The following is a 25,133-nucleotide window of genomic DNA, read 5'->3' as shown; positions in this document are numbered from 1 at the left end:
TTTTCATTTTACTTTCAGCAATTGTTTGTTTGTGCCAAATCAGACACCGCACAACATTTTTTGATTAATGGCTGACCACAAAGCCGCCAGTACAAAAATACAAACATGTCACTCACTGCGCAACAAAAAACTTGTTTGTGATTGACAGATCATAACCTGATCAGGTACGTACAATTTAAAGGGAGCATACATTATCTTTTGAAAATGTATATTACTTGTCTTCAGCTGTTCAGAGTTTTTAAAAAAATTATGTACAGTGTTATGACATATTGAGGCAATTGCAGCTGCTTTGAACTTCCTCTGTGTGAGAAAGTGTGGATATGGTTGTCAGCATTTTTACAATGTGATTTGAGCCTGTATTTTAATTAAAATGATACATAAGCACGTGTGTGTTGGCTAATTTGCCACTATTATAAATACTGATAGAAAAGATAATACTTTCGCAAACTGATCCAATCTAAGAATTAATGTACAATTAATCCTTCCTCTTTTTAAAAGATCAGTTCATTGCCAAAACTAAGTTTCTGTGACATTTTTAAAATTCTTGCAGCGAAACATAAAATTATATGTTTGTATCTCATCAGGTCTATGAATGTTTTTTATCGGGGCTTTGACTGGTTTGCATTTGGCCCGACACTTCACGCGGAAAAGATATGACTCCAGAGTCAGATTGCTGAGGAAGTGGGTAGTAGGTCATGGAAAAACTACAAGATGTGTCATCAGATTCTAAGGAGGAGGGGGATGATTGGGTGGATTCAAAGACTGCAGAATATGAAACTCTGGGACCAGACACTGAAATAGCTTCCAGTAGTCAAAAAGGTAATTAAATAATGTTGGATGTTGTTTTTTAAAAAAAAGTATAATAGCTATTGTATAGTTTATAAGCAGGGCTCTAACTTGGAGAATAGTAACATTTGCTTGCTAGTTATACATGATTTGATTTGATTTGATTTATTATTGTCACATGTATTAGTATACAGTGAAAAGTAATGTTTCTTGCATGCTGTACAAACAATGCATACCGTACATAGGGAAAGAAGGAGAGACTGCAGAATATAATGTTACAGTTATAACGAGGTGCAGAGAAACGATCAACTTAATACGAGGTAGGTCCATTCAAAAGTTTGATGGCAGTAGGGAAGAAGCTGTTCTTGAGTCGGTTGGTACGTGACCTCACGTGAGGGGATACTTGTGTTGTGTAGACAAGGTTGAATAATGTACAGTGCCTTGTAACCAATTTAAAAAAAAAAATAAAAAATTTAGAGTACCCAATTCTTTTTTTCCTATTAAGGGGCAATTTAGCCTGGCCAATCCACCTACCCGGCACATCTTTGGGTTGTAGGGGTGAGACCCATGCAGACACGGGGAGAATGTGCAAATTCCACACAGACAGTGACCCGGGGCCAGGATCAAACCCTGGTCCTCAGCGACATGAGGCAGCAATGCTAATACTTACTGCACCACCTTGCCTCTCTTCCTTGCAACTAATTTTCTCTGCTTCTCCTAGGAATATGGTATTTACTGAGGTCAAATTATATGTCTACCTTTATTAAAAAATGGAAGCACTTAACATTATTGATAATCACTTTTACAGATAAGTTTCCAACAATTTTGATTATCGTTTTTTCTATTGAGATTGAACCAACAAGAAACACTTTATGGTTGTTAACATTTTCGAATAATAACATAACATAACCACTTTTGAGATTTGGATTCAAATGTAGCCCATTTTAATTTGTTGCAAACGGCAAGGGTCCTTAATGGCATCAGATTAGACAAGTCAAATCCCTTTCATAATTTATCAATATTTTTCTCTATTACATACCCTACATGGAAACACAAAGATGGTAGCAGGCAAGAAGTTCCATCAAGTTTCAATCTTAGTCGCTGTGGGTTAGCCCTGCTGCCTCATGGCGCCGAGGTCCCAGGTTCGATCCCGGCTCTGGGTCACTATCCGTGTGGAGTTTGCACATTCTCACCGTGTCTGCGTGGATTTTACCCCCACAACCCAAAGATGTGCAGGCTAGGTGGGTTGGGCATTTATAATTTTAAAAAGTCTCAATCTTAGTGTCATAAATAGCCTAAGTCAATTTTTGGTATTGACTCCGTGAACTAACTTCATCCAAGATTGCCACAATACTTTGTGAAGAGATAAATCAACCAGACTTTGCACTGTTGGCTACTGGATAGCAGCCCCTGACTGGAATTCTGTATGTGTGGATGCTGACTGTACGAGATTGGGCTCGTCTAAGATGTTGTCAGTAAATAGATAACTTTGCCACCCACTGACAGAACTACTATGAGGATAAAGGCTATTTGATGATGTACTGTGAAAACCATACTCCAGTGAGGAGATAAAATTGTTGCTGGGACAGTGTAGACAGAGTTACTCCACCAAATATGATTTTTATCCTTTTTTCAAAAAATGGGTTTTGTTTTATGGAAGGGAAAACAATGGCACAGTGGGTTGCTTCTAATCATGAATCAAACCAATTAACTGCAAAGGTTGTGAAACTGTTATGCAGTTAAGTTCCCTAAACTAGATGGATAAAACTGGCATTCTGAAGCAATTTCTGAAACTAAACATTGACTTTAAACACCCTAATAAGCCGTTGCCTAAACAGGTTGATAGTCAGCCTCTGTTATTTTACTCATTAAATACCTACTAAAATAATACATGGTAGCTTATAAAAATGTCTGATTTTCGGATAGCTGGATTTGAGACACTTTGTAGTAATGTCTCGGTATTGGAATTTCTTTTACTTTCCCCTTTCCCTTGTGTAGAGGCACCTTATACCGCAAGCATAACAGCTTTTAGAAAACAACATGGTTTAAAATTAAAAGTCAGTGGTTTGAGAATTCAGTTCAATTAATAAGAAACGTATTATTCTGTGTGAAGGTAAGAATCCGTATAATATTTGGCAGTTGTCATGACCGCGTAAAAGGCAATTCCCCAAAGTGGTCCGTGAACTAAGAATGTGTTTGTGTATATGTAGCCACCTTTTGCTTTGTGAGTGATTCAGTTTATTTAAAAAAATGACCCAGTATACAAGCTTTAGGGTGCGATTTACTGACCAACTGCGTGTTTTTCGGAGGTGGCCCACCAGTTGGATTTACCAACACCGCCGTTGAAAACAGGATTTCCCGGTGACTGCACCCCTCATTGCCGGGAATCCTGTGTGAAGGCGTGGGACCAGAATATCCCGCCAGCGTGAACAGCTGGTAGATCGCACCTTTAGTCTTAAACATGATGAAGGTTAGTTTATTACAAAACTACAGCTGGAAGTTACAGAAGGAAAAGTGATAAAAATTATTAACTAAAATACAGATATAAAGAAAAAGAGATACCAAAGATGAGCTTTCAAATCCGTGTCTGTGAGATATTATTGCAGGCTCATTGTTTGAATTCCTTCTTTCTGAAGTGAAGGCGATGAAAATTGAGGTTCAGTTTAGCAGCTGAGATGGTTTCTATAGTTTTTTTTTTATTAAATATTTTATTGAAAATTTTTGGTCAACCAACACAGTACATTGTGCATCCTTTACACAATATTATAACACAAATAACAATGACCTATTTTATAAACAAAAATGAATAAATAATAAATAACAAAAATGAAAACTAGCCCTAATTGGCAACTGCCTTGTCACAAGTAACACTCTCCAAAAATATAATTTAACAGTCCAATATATAATTATCTGTAGCAACGACCTATACATACTATACAGTATATATTAACAACCCTGAGAGTCCTTCTGTTTCCTGGTTTCCCCCCCCGATCCTGGGCTGCTGCTGCTGCCTTCTTTTTCCCATTCCGTCTATCTTTCTGTGAGGTATTCGACGAACGGTTGCCACCGCCTGGTGAACCCTTGAGCCGACCCCCTTAGGACGAACTTAATCCGCTTTAGCTTTATAAACCCCGCCATGTCATTTATCCAGGTCTCCACCCCCGGGGGCTTGGCTTCTTTCCACATTAGCAATATCCTGCGCCGGGCTACTAGGGACGCAAAGGCCAAAACATCGGCCTCTCTCGCCTCCTGCACTCCCGGCTCTTGTGCAACCCCAAATATAGCCAACCCCCAGCTTGGTTCGACCCGGACTCCTACTACTTTTGAAAGCACCTTTGTCACCCCCATCCAAAACCCCTGTAGTGCCGGGCATGACCAAAACATATGGGTATGATTCGCTGGGCTTCTCGAGCACCTCGCACACCTATCCTCCACCCCAAAAAATTTACTGAGCCGTGCTCCAGTCATATGCGCCCTGTGTAATACCTTAAACTGAATCAGGCTTAGCCTGGCACACGAGGACGACGAGTTTACCCTGCTTAGGGCATCTGCCCACAGCCCCTCCTCGATCTCCTCCCCCAGCTCTTCTTCCCATTTCCCTTTTAGTTCATCTACCATAGTCTCCCCTTCGTCCCTCATTTCCCTATATATATCTGACACCTTACCATCCCCCACCCATGTCTTTGAGATCACTCTGTCCTGCACCTCTTGTGTCGGGAGCTGCGGGAATTCCCTCACCTGTTGCCTCGCAAAAGCCCTCAGTTGCATATACCTGAATGCATTCCCTTGGGGCAACCCATATTTCTCGGTCAGCGCTCCCAGACTCGCGAACTTCCCATCCACAAACAGATCTTTCAGTTGCGTTATTCCTGCTCTTTGCCACATTCCATATCCCCCATCCATTCCCCCCGGGGCAAACCTATGGTTGTTTCTTATCGGGGACCCCCCCAAGGCTCCAGTCTTTCCCCTATGCCATCTCCACTGTCCCCAAATCTTCAGTGTAGCCACCACCACCGGGCTTGTGGTGTAGTTCCTCGGTGAGAACGGCAATGGGGCTGTCACCATAGCCTGTAGGCTAGTCCCCCTACAGGACGCCCTCTCTAATCTCTTCCACGCCGCTCCCTCCTCCTCTCCCATCCACTTACTCACCATTGAAATATTAGCGGCCCAATAATACTCACTTAGGCTCGGTAGTGCCAGCCCCCCCCTATCCCTGCTACGCTGTAAGAATCCCTTCCTCACTCTCGGGGTCTTCCCGGCCCACACAAAACCCATGATGCACTTTTCAATCCTTTTAAAAAAAGCCTTCGTGATCACCACCGGGAGGCACTGAAACACAAAGGAATCTCGGGAGGACCACCATCTTAACCGCCTGCACCCTCCCTGCCATTGACAGGGATACCATATCCCATCTCTTGAAATCCTCCTCCATCTGTTCCACCAACCGCGTTAAATTTAACCTATGCAATGTGCCCCAATTCTTAGCTATCTGGATCCCCAGGTAACGAAAGTCCCTTGTTACCTTCCTCAACGGTAGGTCCTCTATTTCTCTACTCTGCTCCCCTGGATGCACCACAAACAACTCACTTTTCCCCATGTTCAATTTATACCCTGAAAAATCCCCAAACTCCCCAAGTATCCGCATTATTTCTGGCATCCCCTCCGCCGGGTCCGCCACGTATAGTAGCAAATCGTCCGCATACAAAGATACCCGGTGCTCTTCTCCTCCCCTCAGTACTCCCCTCCACTTCTTGGAACCCCTCAACGCTATCGCCAGGGGCTCAATCGCCAGTGCAAACAATAATGGGGACAGAGGGCATCCCTGCCTTGTCCCTCTATGGAGCCGAAAATATGCAGATCCCCGTCCATTCGTGACCACGCTCGCCACTGGGGCCCTATACAACAGCTGCACCCATCTAACATACCCCTCTCCAAAACCAAATCTCCTCAACACCTCCCACAAATAATCCCACTCCACTCTATCAAATGCTTTCTCGGCATCCATCGCCACTACTATCTCCGTTTCTCCCTCTGGTGGGGCCATCATCATTACCCCTAACAACCTCCGTATATTCGTGTTCAGCTGTCTCCCCTTCACAAACCCAGTTTGGTCCTCGTGGACCACCCCCGGGACACATTCCTCTATTCTCATTGCCATTACCTTGGCCAGGACCTTGGCATCTACATTTAGGAGGGAAATAGGTCTATAGGACCCGCATTGTAGCGGGTCCTTTTCCTTCTTTAAGAGAAGCGATATCGTTGCTTCAGACATAGTCGGGGGCAGTTGTCCCCTTTCCTTTGCCTCATTAAAGGTCCTCGTCAGTACCGGGGCGAGCAAGTCCACATATTTTCTATAGAATTCGACTGGGAATCCATCCGGTCCCGGGGCCTTTCCCGCCTGCATGCTCCTAATTCCTTTCACCACTTCTTCTACCTCGATCTGTGCTCCCAGTCCCACCCTTTCCTGCTCTTCCACCTTGGGAAATTCCAGCCGATCCAAGAAGCCCATCATTCTCTCCCTCCCATCCGGGGGTTGAGCTTCATATAATTTTTTATAAAATGTCTTGAACACTCCGTTCACTCTCTCCGCTCCCCGCTCCATCTCTCCTTCCTCATCCCTCACTCCCCCTATTTCCCTCGCTGCTCCCCTTTTCCTCAATTGGTGTGCCAGCAACCTGCTCGCCTTCTCCCCATATTCGTACTGTACACCCTGTGCCTTCCTCCATTGTGCCTCTGCAGTGCCTGTAGTCAGCAAGTCAAATTCTACATGTAGCCTTTGCCTTTCCCTGTACAGTCCCTCCTCCGGTGCTTCCGCATATTGTCTGTCCACCCTCAAAAGTTCTTGCAGCAACCGCTCCCGTTCCTTACTCTCCTGCTTCCCTTTATGTGCCCTTATTGATATCAGCTCCCCTCTAACCACCGCCTTCAACGCCTCCCAGACCACTCCCACCTGGACCTCCCCATTATCATTGAGTTCCAAGTATTTTTCAATGCACCCCCTCACCCTTAGACACACCCCCTCATCTGCCATTAGTCCCATGTCCATTCTCCAGGGTGGGCGCCCTCCTGTTTCCTCCCCTATCTCCAAGTCCACCCAGTGTGGAGCGTGATCCGATATGGCTATAGCCGTATACTCCGTTCCCCTCACCTTCGGGATCAATGCCCTACCCAGCACAAAAAAGTCTATTCGCGAGTAGACTTTATGGACATAGGAGAAAAACGAGAACTCCTTACTCCTAGGTCTGCTAAATCTCCACGGGTCTACACCTCCCATCTGCTCCATAAAATCTTTAAGTACCTTGGCTGCTGCCGGCCTCCTTCCAGTCCTGGACTTCGACCTATCCAGCCCTGGTTCCAACACCGTATTAAAATCTCCCCCCATTATCAGCTTTCCCATCTCTAGGTCCGGAATGCGTCCTAGCATCCGCCTCATAAAATTGGCATCATCCCAGTTTGGGGCATATACGTTTACCAAAACCACCGTCTCCCCCTGTAGTTTGCCACTCACCATCACGTATCTGCCCCCGTTATCCGCCACTATAGTCTTTGCCTCGAACATTACCCGCTTCCCCACTAATATAGCCACCCCCCTGTTTTTCGCATCTAGCCCCGAATGGAACACCTGCCCCACCCATCCTTTGCGTAGCCTAACCTGGTCTATCAGTTTCAGGTGCGTTTCCTGTAACATAACCACATCTGCCTTAAGTTTCTTAAGGTGTGCGAGTACCCGTGCCCTCTTTATCGGCCCGTTCAGCCCTCTCACGTTCCACGTGATCAGCCGAGTTGGGGGGCTTCCTACCCCCCCCCCCTTGTCGATTAGCCATCACCTTTTTCCAGCTCCTCACCCGGTTCCCACGCAGCTGTAACTCTCCCAGGCGGTGCCCCCCCGCCCATCCTCTCCCATACCAGCTCCCCCCTCTCCCCAGCAGCAGCAACCCAGTAATTCCCCCCTCCCACCCCCCCCCGCTAGATCCCCCGCTAGCGTAATTACTCCCCCCCATGTTGCTCCCAGAAGTCAGCAAACTCTGGCTGACCTCGGCTTCCCCCCGTGACCTCGGCTCGCACCGTGCGACGCCCCCTCCTTCCTGCTTCTCTATTCCCGCCATGATTATCATAGCGCGGGAACCAAGCCCGCGCTTCTCCCTTGGCCCCGCCCCCAATGGCCAACGCCCCATCTCCTCCATCTCCCCTCCTCCCCCCATCACCACCTGTGGGAGAGAGAAAAGTTACCACATCGCAGGATTAGTACATAAAACCCCTCTTTGCCCCCCACATTCGCCCCACCACTTTGTTCGAACGTTCTTTTTAATAACCCGCTCATTCCAGTTTTTCTTCCACAATAAAAGTCCACGCTTCATCCGCCGTCTCAAAGTAGTGGTGCCTCCCTCGATATGTGACCCACAGTCTTGCCGGTTGCAGCATTCCAAATTTTATCTTCTTTTTATGAAGCACCGCCTTGGCCCGATTAAAGCTCGCCCTCCTTCTCGCCACCTCCGCACTCCAGTCTTGATAAACGCGGATCACCGCGTTCTCCCATTTACTGCTCCGAGTTTTCTTCGCCCATCTAAGGACCATTTCTCTATCCTTAAAACGGAGGAATCTCACCACTATGGCTCTGGGAATTTCTCCTGCTCTCGGTCCTCGCGCCATCACTCGGTATGCTCCCTCCACCTCCAACGGACCCGCCGGGGCCTCCGCTCCCATTAACGAGTGCAGCATCGTGCTCACATATGCCCCGACGTCCGCTCCCTCCACACCTTCAGGAAGACCAAGAATCCTCAGGTTGTTCCTCCTTGCGTTGTTTTCCAGTGCCTCCAACCTTTCCACACATCGTTTCTGATGTGCCTCCTGCGTCTCCGTCTTCACCACCAGGCCCTGTATATCGTCCTCATTCTCGGCTGCTTTTGCCTTCACGACCCGAAGCTCCCGCTCCTGGGTCTTTTGTTCCTCCTTTAGCCCTTCGATCGCCTGTAGTATCGGGGCCAACAGCTCTTTCTTCATTTCCTTTTTGATCTCTTCCACACAGCATTTCAAGAACTCTTGTTGTTCAGGGCCCCATGTTAAACTGCCACCTTCCCACGCCATCTTGGTTTTTGCTTGCCTTCCTTGCCGCTGTTCTAAAGGATCCACTGCAATCTGGCCACTCTCTCCTCCTTTTTCCATCCGTATCCAGGGGGGATTCCCTTCTGGTTTACCGCACAGTGTTTTTAGCCGTCAAAATTGCCGTTGGGGCTCCTATCAAGAGCCCAAAAGTCCATTTCACAGGGAGCTGCCGAAACGTGCGACTCAGCTGGTCATCGCCGCACCCGGAAGTCCATGGTTTCTATAGTTAATGAGGAGTTGGAGTTTGCCTTTGCAGGTGGACTCAACAAGAAGAACTGGTCATGGGAAAATGTGAAGCTCCGTATTTTACTTTTACTATTCTACAGGCAGTGGCCCTTGGTAACCTGATTGAGTCCAATAGCTGTTTCTGGAAACCTTCATTAGTCTCTCCCTGTTGAGAAGCAGTTTCTGTTTCAAGGTGTGTTCATCATGATGCTCAAGGTGGATCTCTGTTTCGGCATCTTCCAAACTTTTCTTATAGCATGAAACCCAATTATAGCAGCTCCCCAACTGAAGAATCATGCTTCCAAATTGGGTATTGGCCATTCAAACAACATTTCTCCCACAAGGGGTTCTTTTTTAGCTTTTCATTAAGGTCCTTATTATTAAATTGTCTTCATTCTGAAGGAAAACCGGCAAGTGGAAGAATCTAAGTTACACTTGTGGAACACTCACTGAATAATGTCTTTTGTGATCCTTCTTGAGATAAGTCGTTTGATAAGGTTTTGGAACCGATACAGAAAGGTGCCAAATTGTCAATCCATACATCCCTTTTCTGAACAAAGTTTTTTTTTAAGCAAACATGTTTTTCAAAAAAATTATGATATCATAACTACATGTCTGTGACAACAATCTCTAATTTAGACCTGGACATCTCTTACACTTCTCAACCTACACTTTCAGCAATCTTCAGATGAAAGCAGTTTGTTTCCCATCATCTTCTTCTTTAATGATATGTGGCTGTGAGAGAAGAGAGAAAATAGCTGAAAATGGGGCTGTGAATTAGTAATGATTTATGGATATTGAATTAATTTATGTCAGACATACTTGCATGTAACAATTTGAAAAATTTTGAACAGTTTTTTTTGTAACCAATGTATTTCCTTTGTCAGATGTAATGGAAGCCGCAAGCCCATCAGTTTTACAAGCCAAAGTTACTAATGAGGAGGCCACCACGTCTGGAGTGAACGTTGAATGCCGAATATGTGGAGACAAGGCTTCAGGCTTCCATTATGGTGTGCATGCTTGTGAGGGTTGCAAGGTACTGTTTCTACATTTTGTACTTAAAACCAAATATGCTATTGTGGAAATGTTCTCTCAAATCTATGACAAGTAGAAAGACCTGAAACTTCCTTGAAACCTCCTTCTCATTTTTGGTATTGCATTAATGTTCAAATTAGTTAAAATATAAAGATTCCTGTTGTAATCCAAGATATTAGATGGCTTCAGGTAAACATCAGCTACTTTGAAAAAATCATTACAGGATGTGGGCATTGCAGGCTATGCCATGCTGGTGTGAAATCGTTAAGAGGTACGACCTCAGAACAAACATGGTAACCTGCTGATTTTACCCATATTCCTTCATTACTCTCTGATATTTTATTACATGATATTTGCACTTCGAATGCTTGAATCCGCCTTTAATTCAAAAATGCTTAATTCAAATGAGTAAAATTAAATTCTTAGCTGAACCTTTGAATTCGTTATCTACATCACTTAATTGTAATTATTTTAAATATTTTCATTTTAAACACAAAAATCCTAAATTGTCAGGAGCAAACTCTTGCACAGATATTTTATAATTGAAAGTCTTGTAATTAAATAAGTAGAAATCCCAAGCTTCAGTAGAAGTATTCTACATGATGGTTTGTTTCAATTCATTTTCAATTTCACATCAATTCGTTATATATCATTCAATCAGCTCAGTCCCTAAATTGTACAAATCATGTGTAACATCTGAATATGTTTAGGATATTTGACAAGACTTGTTCTGTCTTGGCCTTGCCTTCAGTGAAGAATCGTAGGCATTGCTCCCTATAGACAGAGGGAAGGAAGGCTGGGGCAATCCCAGCATATTATTTATACACCTTGTAATTAATTTAAGTCCAAATGGTAGACATTAGGAGCAAGTCAAGGAAGGGAAATAAATGGAGATATCCTCAATTCAACAGAAACCGAAATTAATATTAAATCATTTTACATATTGTTGGCATATACACTAGATTCCCTCCAGTCCGGAAATCTATTATTTGGAAACCTCAAGTTGCCCGGAAATTCTTTGAGCAGACCAAAGCATTCCCTCAATGTCAATGACATTATTTTAATGTCGTATTTTGGGAGCAAATGGTAAGTATTTGAATGAGTAAAACAATTTTTGTTACTGCTCTATAATACTTTATCACTATTTTATGTTTAAGGTAAGTATACCTACACACGTGTGGTTAGGCATCCTAACATAATTCTATAATCCAGAAAATTCCAAACTCCACAAATGGCCTGGTCCAAGCATTTCATACTGGCGAGATTACAGTGTATAGTTGTAAAATGAGATTGTGTTGAACGGAATGGTGTAAATCTTTGTATACTGTCTTTGAATACTGGAATTGTTAAGTTACATTTCAGTGCACAGAAATTGCTTAATCGCTTATTTACAATCGTATACCTTGGTTAGATGAACTTAGATCAAACAACTAATGTTTTCCCTCCCTTAAAAGCGATGCTTAGTTATTGTACCTCAATATTATTGCAAGAGAGAAATTCTTCATTTGGTACTCTGATGCACAATCAATGGCCACTAAAGCGAGGTTGAAGTCCAACTAATAAGCTAAATGTTTCCCCCAGCAGCTCAGGTACAGAAAGAAGGCTGCTGGGGTGGCACGGGCTCTTATACCCCGCCTTGCAGGGCGGAGCCACCATACAGCTTGACCAATAGGACACATACAATATCTACCAATGGTGTTCCAGCCTTACCAGGTACCGTAATACCTCTACACAGACTACCACATTCACCCCCTGTTAAAAAAGAGTCCGGCGGGGATGGTGGCTTGATATTACAACATGGTAACGTGGTAGAGATTATAGTTATGGAGGTACCGTAAGACCTCCGTACAGTGTTTTGTAACTATTTACAGATTCATAATTAACTATACACTTTAAAATGAAGCAATCAGTCGATCGGGGGCCCTGGTCGTCCTCTGTGATCGTCGAAGCTTCGGTGGTGACTCCGGTGGAGGCTCGTGCGTCCGTTCCGTTCTCCCTCTCTACCTGTCCGTTACCCCGGAGGTTGTAACTGGTCGTCCTGCTCGAGGCGATGCCCTTGCTGAGCAGGAATTGACGCAGTTCGTCGCTCATAAAGGAGGACCCCCATCACTATGTATGTAAGCGGGGAACCCGAACAGTGCAAAGATGCTATGGAGGGCCTTGATGACGGTGGTTGCGGTCATGTCGGGGCAGGGGATGGCGAATGGGAACCGGGAGTACTCGTCATTCACGTTCAGGAAGTACGTGTTGCGGTCGGTGGAGGGGAGGGGGCCTTTGAAGTCCGCGCTGAGGCGTTCAAAGGGACGGGAAGCCTTTATCAGGTGCGCTTTCTCTGGCCGGTAGAAGTGCGGTTTGCACTCCGCGCAGATTTTGCAGTCCCTGGTGGCTGTTCTGACTTCCTCGATGGAGTAGGGCAGGTTGCGGTCTTGATAAAGTGGAAAAAGCGAGTGACCCCCGGGTGGCAGAGGTCCTCGTGGAGGGCTCGGAGGCAGTCCACTTGTGCGTTGGCACATGTGCCGCGGGGACAGGGCATCAGGAGGCTCGTTTAGCTTCCCGGGACGATACAAGATTTCGTAGTTGTAGGTGGAGAGTTCGATCCTCCACCGCAAGATCTTATTGTTTTTTTATCTTACCCCGCTGTGCATTATAGAACATGAAAGCAACCGACCGTTGGTCAGTGAGGAGAGTGAATCTCCTGCTGGCCAGGTAATGCCTCCAATGTCGCACAGCTTCTACTATGGCCTGGGCCTCCTTTTTGACTGAGGAATGGCGGTTTTCGGAAGCATGGAGGGTACGTGAGAAGAAGGCCACGGGCCTGCCCGCTTTGTTGACGGTGGCCGCCAGAGCTACGTCAGACGCGTCACTCTCGACCTGGAAGGGGAGGGACTCGTCGATGGCGTGTATCGTGGCCTTTGCAATGTCTGCTTTGATGCGGCTGATCGCCTGGCAGGCCTCTATCGACAGGGGAAAAACTGTGGATTGGATCAGGGGACGGGCCTTGTCCGCATAGTTGGGGACCTACTGGGCAGAGTAAGAGAAAAACCCTAGCAGCGCTTCAGGGCCTTCGAGCAGTGAGGGAGGGGGAACTCCATAAGGGGACGCATGCGTTCAGGGTCGGGGCCTATAACTCCATTTCGCACTACGTAGCCGAGGATGGCTAGGCGGTCGGTGCTAAACACGCATTTATCCTTGTTATATGTAAGGTGAAGGATCTGGAGGAATTTTCGGATGTTGGTGTTGTGGTCCTGCTGGTCGTGGCCGCAGATGGTGACATTATCGAGATACGGGAATGTTGCCCGTAAACCGTACCGGTCAACCGTTCGGTCCATCTAGCTCTGGAAGACCAAGACACCGTTGGTGACACCGAAGGGAACCCTTAAGAAGTAATAGAGCCACCCATCTGCCTTGAAGGCAATGTATTTGCGGTCACTAGTGTGGATGGGGAGCTGGTGGTAGGCGGACTTAAGATCCACCGTGGAGAAGACCTTGTAATGCGCGATCCTGTTTACCAGGTCGGATATGCGGGGGAGAGGTACGCGTCCAGCTGCGTAAACCTGTTGATGTTCTGACTGAATCCTATGCTTCTCCTCGGTCTTTACTACCACTACTTGAGCTCTCCAGGGACTGTTGCTAGCTTCAATGACTCCTTCCCTCAGTAGCCTTTGGACCTCTGACCTAATAAAGCTCCGATGCTGGGCACTGTACCGTCTGCTCCTGGTGGCGACGGGTTTGCAATCCGGGGTGAGGTTCGCAAACAGGGAAGGCGGATCGACCTTGAGGGTCACGAGGCCGCAGACAGTGAGGGGGGGTATAGGGCCGCCGAATTTGAACGTTAGACTTTGGAGATTACACTGGAAGTCTAAACCTAGGAGTGTGGCCGCGCAGAGGTGGGGAAGGACGTAGAGCCGGTAATTTTTAAACTCCCTTCCCTGGACTGTGAGGTTTGCTACACAAAACCCCTTTATCTCTACTGAGTGGGAACCGGAGGCCAGGGAGATTTTTTGATTAACGGGGTGGACGAGGAGAGAACAGCGCCTCACCGTGTCGGGGTGTATGAAGCTCTCCGTGCTCCCAGAGTCGATTAAGCAGGACGTCTCGTGCCCGTTGATTAGTACTGTTGTTGTAGCAGTTGAGAGTGTCCGAGGCCAGGACTGGTCCAGGGTCACCGAGACTAATTGCAGCAGTTGTGTGTTCTCTTTGGGCGGTGTGCGGTCAGCCGAGCTGGGGTCCTGGGAGTCCATCCAAAGTGGCGGCTCCCATTGGTCGCACATGGCTGGGGGTGAACAAAATGGCGCCGCCCATCCATCGAACGTGGCGCCCGCAGGACAAGATGGCGGCGCCCGAGGGCCGCACGTGGCCCTGGAGGAGGAAGATGGCGGCACCCGCTGTCCGCACGGGGACCGTGGAGAGGTTTGTGGTGGTGGTCTGCATTCGCCGCCGGAGACCGCGCCGACCGCACGGGCCTGGCATACCACCAAAAAGTGGCCCTTTTTACCGCATCCCTTGCAGGTGGATGCGTGGGCCGGACAGCGCTGCCGGGGGTGCTTGGCCTGCCCGCAAAAGTAACAGCGGAGCCCCCCCGGGGGTTGCCAGGCTGCCTCGCAGCACAAGCTTGTGGGGGGATGGGGGATGTCTCTGGATCAGCTGCGGAGGGGTTCACGCTGCTCAGGGGGCTGCCGCGCGGTCGGGAACGTAAGCGCGGGCGTTTCTGGAGGCCACATCCAGGGAGCCTGCAAGGGCCCGTGCCTCCTTGAGGCCTAGGGTGTCTTTTTCCAGCAATCGCTGGTGGATTTGGGAGGACAGCATACCTGCCACGAAAGCGACCCGGATCAAGAGTTGTGTGTGGCCACTCGCCGAAACTTGCGGGCAGCTGCAGTTTCTCCCCAACACCAGGAGCGCACGGTAGAATTCTTCCAGCGATTTTCCCCAGGGATTTGTCGCCTCGTTGCTAACAGATGCCGGGCATAGACCTGGTTTACCGGGCAAATATAATGTCCTTTTAGCAGCTCCATTGCTGCATCGAAGTCGTCCGCGTCCTTGATGAGGGTGCAAATTTCCCGGCTCACCCTCGAGTGCAGGACTTGCAATTTCTGTTCTCCCGTGGGTGTGTTTTCGGCTGTTCCGAGATATCCTTTAAAACACGCCAGCCAGTGCTTGAATGTTGCCGCTGGGTTCACCGCGTGGGGGCTGAGTTGCAGACACTCCGGCTTGATTCGGAGCTCCATCCTTTTAAATCTAGCTTATTAAATTAATGCACGATCAATGACCACTAAAGCGAGGTTGTAGTCCAACTGAAGGCTTTAATAAGCTAGATGTTTCCCCCAGCAGCTCAGGTACAGAAAGAAGGCTGCTGGGGCGGCACGGGCTCTTATACCCCGCCTTGCAGGGCGGAGCTACCATACAGCTTGACCAATAGGACACATACCATATCTACCAATGGTGTTCCAGCCTTACCAGGTACCGTAATACCTCTACACAGACTACCACATACTCACTTCAGCTTCCAGTGTCTGTGTCAGAAGTGGCTAGGAGATGATCATTTATTCATCCTCTCAGGTAGTGTTTGACATGGAGATGGAACTAAAGTTAATCTCAACCCTCCTGCTATGCTATGATGTGGAGATGCTGGTGTTGGACTGGGGTGAGCACAGTAAGAAGTCTTACAACATCAGGTTAAAGTCTAACAGGCTTGTTTCAAATCCTGAGGAAGGAGCAGTGCTCCGAAAGCTAGTGATTTGAAACAAAACTTTTGGATTTTAACCTGGTGTTGTAAGACTTCTTACTGTGCGAACCCTCCTGCTGTGATAGGTAGAAATACTAAAAATTTAAGATGTAGGTATGATGAGTACCCCAGTTAAAGTCTCCAAACATATATTTAAAACAAATTGTGTGGTATCTTTATAGAATGTGCTGTTTAATTAGTTACTAGGTTTTCTCTCGCCTATTGGAGTTTATTTGAAGAATGTTTTGGAAGGAGTCTTTGGGAGATGGATCCCTCAATTAGTGAGATTCAGAATATACTGCCATAGAATACATTTAAGGAACAGGATATCTTGTTGTTAATGCATAAAAGTAAAAATTACTCAGGGGATTCCTGCTTAATCTATGCCAACAAATTGGCTTGATCACTTTTCTTTCTTATTAATTATTTTGAGAAGTACTTTAGAATGAAAGAAAGCAATTATGGGACACAGCAGTTGTACGTGCCTTGAGCGTGCTGTTTGCTTTGAAAATGCTGACTTGGCTTTGCCATCTTTGCTTTTTTTTGAAAAATTTAAAGTGCCCTATTTTTTTTTTCCAATAAAAGGACAATTTAGCATTGCCAATCCACCCACCTGCGCATCTTCGGGTTGTGGGGGTGAGACCCAGGTAGACAAGGAGAGAATGTGCAAACTCCACACGGCCAGTGACCCGAGACTGGAATCAAACCCAGGTCCTCGGTGCTGTGAGGCAGCAGTGCTAACCTCTGCGCCACCGTGCTGCCCCTATCTTTGCTTGCCTTTAATTTAATCTGTGATTTACTTCCGGATTAGTTCAGCCAACAGACCCTTGATATTGTAAATTCTTGACATGAAACCTAAAAGGTGATTATCAGCATTATACTTTTTACGTAGGTTGAAAGCACCAGTAGTCAGCAATTTGGATAACATGTAGACCAGGAATGTTCCAGGTTTGACCCCAGTCGCAGCTGAATTCCCTAATCTCAGCTAATGCAGTTGGTGGTTAACCACTCCTATGTGCTCGTGAATGTCAGGAGACAGAACTAGGCTCTGCTGTGATGCCCTGCCTGGTTGAGTAGCTTTCTGAAATACACTTTCCAAGCTTTCGTATGAACAACGGGCACTTTGAGTAGTTCGTGGAAGGTGATCTTTATTCCAACCAATCTACAGCCTCGGGAGGAAAGAGGGGGGAAAAGAGAGGAGAACAAATCTTGCAAGACCAAAGAGACCATGGAATCTAAATGTGTTTTATCGGCTCTCTTTGAGACTCTGAAAATCCTTCCCTCCCGAAAGTCTGTGACTCTTCACTTTCTATTCCTGCTTAAAGATACTCCTTGAAACCTACTTATTCTGTTAAGAATTTTGCGCTGACCCGAGTATTTCCAGTATTATTTGTTTCTATTTCCAATTTTCAACATGCACAATATGTGAAGCTTCTGGCAATATTTTAAATTCTTGCTAATTTACTGTTTAGTTAGTCATATAACAGGTGCCCAATGAAAGCTAATTAAGAAGATAAAGCCTTTATGTTTAGTTTTTGTTTCACTCTGGACAGGTTTCAGATTGACATCCGGGTCTAACTTTAATTTTACTGCTTAATGCAGAATAGTTAACAACGCAGACTTTAAACAAAAATATTTTATTGAGGCATTTATATATTTACACATCAAACACAATCACAAAACAAAACAAGCCAGCAGTGCAAATAACCAAATCAACTAAATACTTAACATCCCACCATCCCGTCACCCGCTCTCCAACTCCCCTATCTCCCCATTTTAAAGCCCCCCCCCCTCCCACTGCTGACACCTTTAAAAAAAATTAATTTAGAGTACCCAATTCATTTTTTCCAATTAAGGGGCAATTTAGCGTGGCCAATCCACCTACCCTGCACATCTTTGGGTTGTGGGGGCTAAACCTACGCAAACACTGGGAGTATGTGCAAACTCCACACGGACGGTGACCCAGGATAGAACCTGGGACCTCAGCAGTGCTAACCACTGCACCACCGTGCTGCGCGCACCCCCCCCTGCTGACATCTTAACTACTCTCAAAGAAGTCGATAAACGGCTGCCACCTCCGGGCAAGCTCCTCCACAGAGCCCCTGAAGGAGAACTTTATTTTTTCTAGCCTGAGAAACTCTGCCAGTCATTCACCCAAACCACCGGGTGCAAGACCACCATCCCTCCCCTATCCTTCACCTTCCCGATCTCCCTCGCTGCCTCCTGCTTCTTCAATTGATGTGCCAACATCCTACTCACCTTTTCCCCATATTCATAAACTGCCCCTTAGCTCTCCTCAACTGCCATACTGCCTTTACCCATGGATAACAGCCCAAACTCCATCTGTAGTTTCTGCCTCTACCTCAGCAACCCCGCTTCCAGGGCCTCCGAATACCTCCTATCCACCTGCAAGATCTCATCCACTACCAATATCTCCGCCCGCTCCGTCTTATCCCTGTGTGCCTGTATCAAAATGAACTCCCCCTCACTACCGCCTTCAATACTTGCCACAGCGTCGTGGCCGAAACCTCACTCGTGTCGTTCAGCTCCACATATCCCCAAATGGCAGCCTCACCTGCTCACAAACCACCTCATCCGTCAACAGCCCCATATCCAGATTCTGTTGCGGGCGGGCACTGACCGACCCCCCCCCCCCCCCCCCCCCCGGCCGATTTACCTGCAAGTCCACCCAATGCGGCGGGTCCGAAACTACAATTGCCGAGTACTCTGAATCGACCACCCCCGACGTCAACGTCCTATCCAACACAAAATAATAGATTCGGGAGTACACCCTGTGAACATGGGAGAAAAACGAGAATTCCTTCACCTTCGGCCTACCAAACCTCCACGAGTCCACCACCCCACCACCCCCATGCGCTCCATAAACCCGCTCAGTTCCCTTGCCACCGCTGATACTCACCGATCCAATTTTGGCTCCGAAACTGTGTTAAAATCGCCCCTCATTATCAACCAGTGCGAGTCAGGTCCGGAATCTTCCCCAACACTCTACTGTGGTGATATGCATCACTGTAAATTCACAAGGGATTAATGCAAATTCACTAAGACTAAATAAACACTAGAAGGAGCACCAGAGACATCATGACACACAGACATTCAACCAATAGGTCAGTAAGGTAGGACACGATCAATGGGCAGTCAAGACACATCCAGAGGTGACACTACCACAAGGGGGCTACCCATATAAAAGGACAGGGCACACATGCTCTTTTTCTTTCCATAGGTGACACCCAGAGACACGGGCAGATCAGGAGCCATCACACCCACCGCATGGATTAGAGCAGACTGGTTAGTTAGATCGAGTTACTATAGTAAGATAGCAGGAGAGTCGAACCCAAATAGAAGAATTGTTAACTGTTCAATAAATGTGTTAAATCTATCTCCAAGTCGGAACCTTCATTTGTCAGAGTATACATCAAGGAAGCAGCGTATGCTACGTGAAGAAGCATAACACAACATGGTACCAGTTAGTGACCTGTTAAATCTACATAGTTCAACTCAACAAATCCGTGACTACCAGCAACAGCCCCCAGGCAAGATGTTCGAGATTCCGGTTCCGCAGCAGCTCAGGTACCACGGCAATCTCAGTGCAAACTGCTGTGCGTTCAGGCAGGGATTCGAGATCTACCTGGTAGCGTTTGACCTAGATGGTGTGGTGGATGAGGAGAAAATAAAGCTTCTGCCCACCATTGCCGGTGCAAGTGCAGCAGAAATCTTCAAGACCTTCAAGTACTCAAAAGGGCAAGAAAAGAGAGACTTCCAGACAGTCCTGGGCAAGTTTCAAGAATACTGCGAGGAACACACGAGAGAACAGTAAAAGAGGTGCCAATACTCACCACGAGGCGAAGGTAGGCCTGCAAATGCAGAAAACGGCAGTTTTGATTGGCAGCCATCTTGGGAAAGGAGCCGCACATGTGCAGTTCCCCAAAAGAAGCGTACCGGCAAAAGTGTTTTGCGCATGCGTGAGAAGCCGTGCCTGCGCAGTTGCGCAAAGTAAAGGAGAAGCGATCTGCGCATGCGCGATCTGTTCCTACGCTTACGTCACCAGCGTCATGACATCAGAGGCCCCGTACCACGCCCACTTAAAGGGGAAATGTCCCAAAACAGTTTTTTAAAAAAATTTAAGCCGCAAACCCAATTCTTTCCCTAGGAACAACAGCACAATGCCTGAACTTCGACCAGTAGCTGAAAGTAACCACCGCAGAGCCCTGCAACGAGCAGTTGGCACCACCCTAAGTGATGATTTAGTCCTTGACGACTACGACTCAGACGTTGATTACTTCTTTGGATATCACGAGCACAATGACAGCTCCAACACAAAAAGTGATGATATGGTCCTTGAAGACTGCGACTCAGACGAAGATTTCATCTTTGGAGATGGCTACCCCAGTACCAAATCCGAACCGCAACGCGATGTGTTATACAGTGAAGAATCCAACACATATATGGACGAGTTCTTTGGATTTGAGGATCTTCAGCCCACATATATGACATCCCGACTCGTGAGTGCAGGATTATGCTGCGGCCTGACGCCAAGAAATAGTGAGCGGTACAAGCTCACAGAGAGCGGCCTACTGCCGCACAGAGCGTGGTCCACGCACCACGAAGAGTCCCCGACTCCGCACAGAGAGTGGTCCACGCACCACGAAGGGTCCCAGCCTCCACACAAGAAGTGATGACAGTCTCCACAGCGAGATCAATGCACGATTCCACACGGGGAACGCTGCAAGACTCCACAGAGAGAGTGACACAAGCCTCCACAGCGAGCTCGTGGACAGATTCCATGATGGAAGCAACGCAAGACTCCAGAGCGCAGTCCTTGCATGAACAAGAGCATGAAGGTCTAGCAACCTCAAGTGCACAGCAAGAAGACTATGACAGTCTACCACGCTCAAGTGAACGACAAGAAGACACTGAGGCTCTACCCACGGTATGTGCGACAAATGACGACGACATCCCTCTTCCCATACCAGATGTGCAACGTGACAGACCTCAGCTAGTGTGTACAGAGGCACTCGACAATCACAGTAAGACTACTGCTGACTCCGGTGCCACCACGTTAATTCAAACCTCAACCGCTCGACCAAAGGCACCAACGTCAACAACAAGCACAACAAAAACAACAACGCTAGAACAACGACTGGTACGACATGGTACAACTCTGCAAATGCAAGACAATGTAACAACACAACTCCGAACACTGGCAAGAGTACAGCCATACCATGGCATGACAGCAAATCTCACCGATTCAAGTTTGCTCCACTACCAACAAGCAAACCAGCTTTCAAGGCAGATGTGTTTGCTCCACTACGAACAAGCAAACCAGCTTTCAAGGCAGATGACATACTGCATCAATATCGCAATCACAAGAAACAGTCCAGGTTGGACGACACAGATTACATACATCGCTACCACAAGCATCTCAAATTTCACCCCCTTCTTAAAGAGGCAGCCTTCACCTTGTTGAACCCCGCTCTCCTCTTGGCCAGCTCCGCACCCAGGTCCTGGTATACTTGAAGCTCACTGCCCTCCCAGGTACATCGCCTCGTCTGCCTATCCCACCACAGGATCCGCTCCTTGTCCAGAAACTGATGCAGCTGCACCACCATCGCCCTCAGTGGCTCGTTACCCTGCGACTTCCTCATCAGTGCCCTGTGCGCCCGGTCCACCTCCAGGGGCTGTTCAAAGGCCCGATCTCCCAGCAACTTCTTGAACATCCTGGCCATGTACAAGCCCGGATCTGCTCCCTTGCTGCCCTACGGCAGCCTCACGTTCCTCAGGTTCTGTCTCCGGGACCGGTTCTCCAAATTCTCCTTTAGCCGCCTCTGAATATCCCACATCACCCCCATCTCGGCCGCCATCGAAGTGAGCTGCTCCTCGTGCCCCCCCCCCCCTTCCTCCACCTTCTGGATTGCTTGACCCTGAGACTCCAGTCTCATTTCCACGCAGTCGATCCCTGCCTTAATCGGATCCATCATCCTCGCCAGGTCCACAAGAGTCTTCTTTCTCTGCTGGGTGAACTTCTCGTTCAAGAAGTCCACCAGCTGCTCCATATATCACTGAGACATTAGGGCCAGTCTCATACCCTCCGCCATTATCCTCTGTGTCCCAGGTATAGCTTCTCGCTCCAACTGCTCCTTTCGCTTTAAACCACTTCTGGTCCACAAATCCATCCACCGGTGGAACACCCTTCTTCTTCCACCAATCCTGCACCTTTTTTCATTAACAAGTCTGCCGGTTAGCTGGGGAAAAGGTCCAAAAACACCGCCACAAGCGAGAGCTACCAAATGTGCGCCCAATCATACCATGGCCGCCACCGGAGGTTAACAGAGCAGACTTTCAACAAATATATTGCTGAGGTAACACGATGAACAATAACAAGATCACAAGAGGTGAAAACATATATAAACTTCTGCGCCAATTGTGCAAATTCACGTTTATACCGTAAGCAGCAATGACTTGGAGTCATATAAAAGTGAATTAGGACCGGTTGCTCAGCAAGTTTATTTATTTAGTAAGTGGGACACAGAGGCCAGATAGATTTAATCTCAGATCGCCTATACTTTACAGAGCTCAGCTGCACTAGTGGTTTATAGTGCTTCAATTCTCTTCACCCTTGTCATGTTGGGTGTTCCGATACACAAACGAATCAACACGGTTGTAGATGGTACAACTCTGTTTTATTATTTTGTGCAATTGTAACTATTAACTTCTGGCTGTGATTTGTACTTTATCAGCTATCCTGTGGACTCAGCACATGGTGTATGTCTGAGTGGCACGCTGTGAGCTCTGTGCTGTGAGCTATCTCCTGGTAGAATGAGCGGGAACTGTGGTGTTCCCTGTTTTATAGTGCGTGTGCTCTCACTGGTGATTGGCTGTGATGTTGTGTGTGTATTGGTTGGTCCATCTACCTGTCCATCAGTGTGTGTGTGTGTGATTGCACCATGATATGTTAATGTGGATATCATGACATCCCCCCTTTTCACAAAGATATGTGCCTACATGGTAATAAATATTGGTGTGTACTGAGTGCAGCTGAGTATGTGTGTGCAATATTTACAACATATGCATGAGGCTAAACTAGTGCTCTGATATCTAGTGCCAGATATACATAGGAAGGTGTCAGGTGCAACAGAGCAATGAGGTTGTACCGTCCAGCCACCCTCTGGTAGGTGTATGCGGACGTTGTCTCCAGGCACCAGGGCAGGAAGATCAGTTGCCCGAGCGTCATGTGCCACCTTCTACTGAGCACGCTGCTGTCGCATCCTTTGCAGTACTGGAGCATGGTCGGGTTTAGGAACATGAATGGACGGCACAGTGGTCCTGAGGGTGCGACCCATCAACAGCTGGGCTGGTGAGAGGCCTGTGGACAGTGGGGCCGAGCGATAGGCCAGCAGGGCTAAATAGAAGTCAGATCCGGCATCACCTGCCTTGCAGAGGAGCCGCTTCACGATATGGACGCCCTTTTTCGCCTTGCCATTCGACTGGGGATGCAAAGGGCTGGACGTCACGTGTGTGAAGCCGTATGAAGCGGCAAAAGAAGACTATTCTTGGCTCGCAAAACAGGGCCCGTTGTCGGACATGACGGTGAGCGGAATTCCATGGCGAGCGAAGGTTTCTTTACATGCTCTGATGACAGCTGATGATGTCAAGTCGTGCAGGCGTATGACCTCCGGATAATTGGAAAAATAGTCAATTATTATGACGTAGTCCCTGCCGAGCGCATGAAAGAGGTCCACACCCACCTTCGCCCAGGGGGACGTTACCAACTCATGGGGCTGAAGTGTCTCGGGGTTGTGCCGGCTGAAACCTTTGGCAGGTGGGGCAGTTGAGCACCATGTTGGCAATGTCGGCGCTGATGCCCGGCCAGTACACAGCTTCTCGGGCCCTCCGCCTGCACTTTTCAACCCCGAGATGGCCTTCGTGCAATTGTTCGAGGACAAGCCTGTGCATGCTGTGTGGGATCACAATCCGGTCCAACTTTAGGAGGACACCATCAATGCGGCCAAGTCGTCCCGGACATTGTAGAATTGTGGGCACTGCCCCTTGAGCCACCGTTCCGTCATGTGGCGCATCACACGTTGTAGAAGGGGGTCAGCCGCAGTCTCACGCCGAATGTGGGCCAGACGTGCATCAGTAGCCGGCAGATTGGCCGATGTGAAGGCTACTTGTGCGTCGACCTGACAAACGAACCCCTCCGATTCGGGCGGTGTGCTCACTGCTCTGGACAGGGCATCCGCGATGATGAGGTCCTTTCCCGGGGTGTAGACAAGTTGGAAGTCATACCTTTGGAGCTTGAGCAGAATGCGCTGGAGGTGAGGGGTCATCTCGTTGAGGTCTTTCTGGATGATGCCAACCAGGGGGCGATGGTCGGTCTCCACAGTAAACTGCGGAAGACCATACACATAGTCGTGGAATTTGTCGATGCCAGTCAACAAACCCAGGCACTCCTTTTCAATTTGTGCATAGCGCTGTCTGTGGGGGTCATGGCCCGCGAGGCATAGACTCCATGATGCAGTGTCGTCCCGTTGCAGGAGTACCACCCCAATGCCGGACTGGCTGGCATCAGTCGAGATCTTTGTGTCCCGAGTAGTGTCGAAGAACACCAATACCGGGGTGGTGATGAGTTTGATCTTGAACTCTTCCCATTCCTTCTGGTGTGCGGGCAGCCACTGGAATTCCGTTGTCTTCTTGACCAGGTGGCGAAGAGCCGTTGTGTGCGAGGCAAGGTTGGGAATAAACTTCCCCAGGAAGTTGACCATCCCGAGAAAGCGTAGCACTGCCTTCTTGTCTGCCGGCTGCGGCATGGCTGCGATAGCTGCCACTTTGTCGGCATCCGGACGCACCCCTGAGCGGGATATGTGGTCCCCCAGAAACTTTAACTCAGTTTGGCCAAAAGAGCATTGGCTCGGTTGAGGCGCAGGCCGTGATCTCGTATCCATGCAAAGACACGCTGGAGACGACTGATGTGCTCCTGTGGTGTGGTGGACCAGATGATGACCTCATCAACATATACTCGTACGCGTTCGATGCCCTCCATCATCTGTTCCATGATGCGATGAAACACCTCAGATGCCGAGATGATACCAAATGGCATCCTATTGTAGCAGTATCTGCCAAAGGGAGAGTTGAAAGTGCACAGCTTCCTGCTGGACTGATCCAGTTGAATCTGCCAAAAACCCTTTGAGGCATCAAGCTTGGTGAAAATTTTAGCTCGGGCCATTTCGCTCGTGATTTCTTCCCG

General features: G+C 47.8%; 1 protein-coding gene across 1 annotated transcript in view; it reads left to right on the top strand.

The window, feature by feature from the left end:
• LOC140393890 (peroxisome proliferator-activated receptor delta-like) overlaps positions 1-25,133 on the top strand; it is a 127,938-nt gene that overhangs the window by 52,557 nt on the left and 50,248 nt on the right. Inside the window, exons 2-3 of the mRNA XM_072480487.1 lie at positions 585-819; positions 10,002-10,150. Of these exons, the coding sequence (XP_072336588.1) occupies positions 696-819; positions 10,002-10,150 (273 nt within the window). The 5' untranslated portion in view covers positions 585-695. The remainder of the gene's footprint in view (positions 1-584; positions 820-10,001; positions 10,151-25,133) is intronic.

The sequence above is a fragment of the Scyliorhinus torazame genome, chromosome 17 (assembly GCF_047496885.1).
Source record: "Scyliorhinus torazame isolate Kashiwa2021f chromosome 17, sScyTor2.1, whole genome shotgun sequence".
Lineage (NCBI taxonomy): Eukaryota > Metazoa > Chordata > Chondrichthyes > Carcharhiniformes > Scyliorhinidae > Scyliorhinus > Scyliorhinus torazame.
This window is presented reverse-complemented; position numbering and strand designations above follow the sequence as displayed.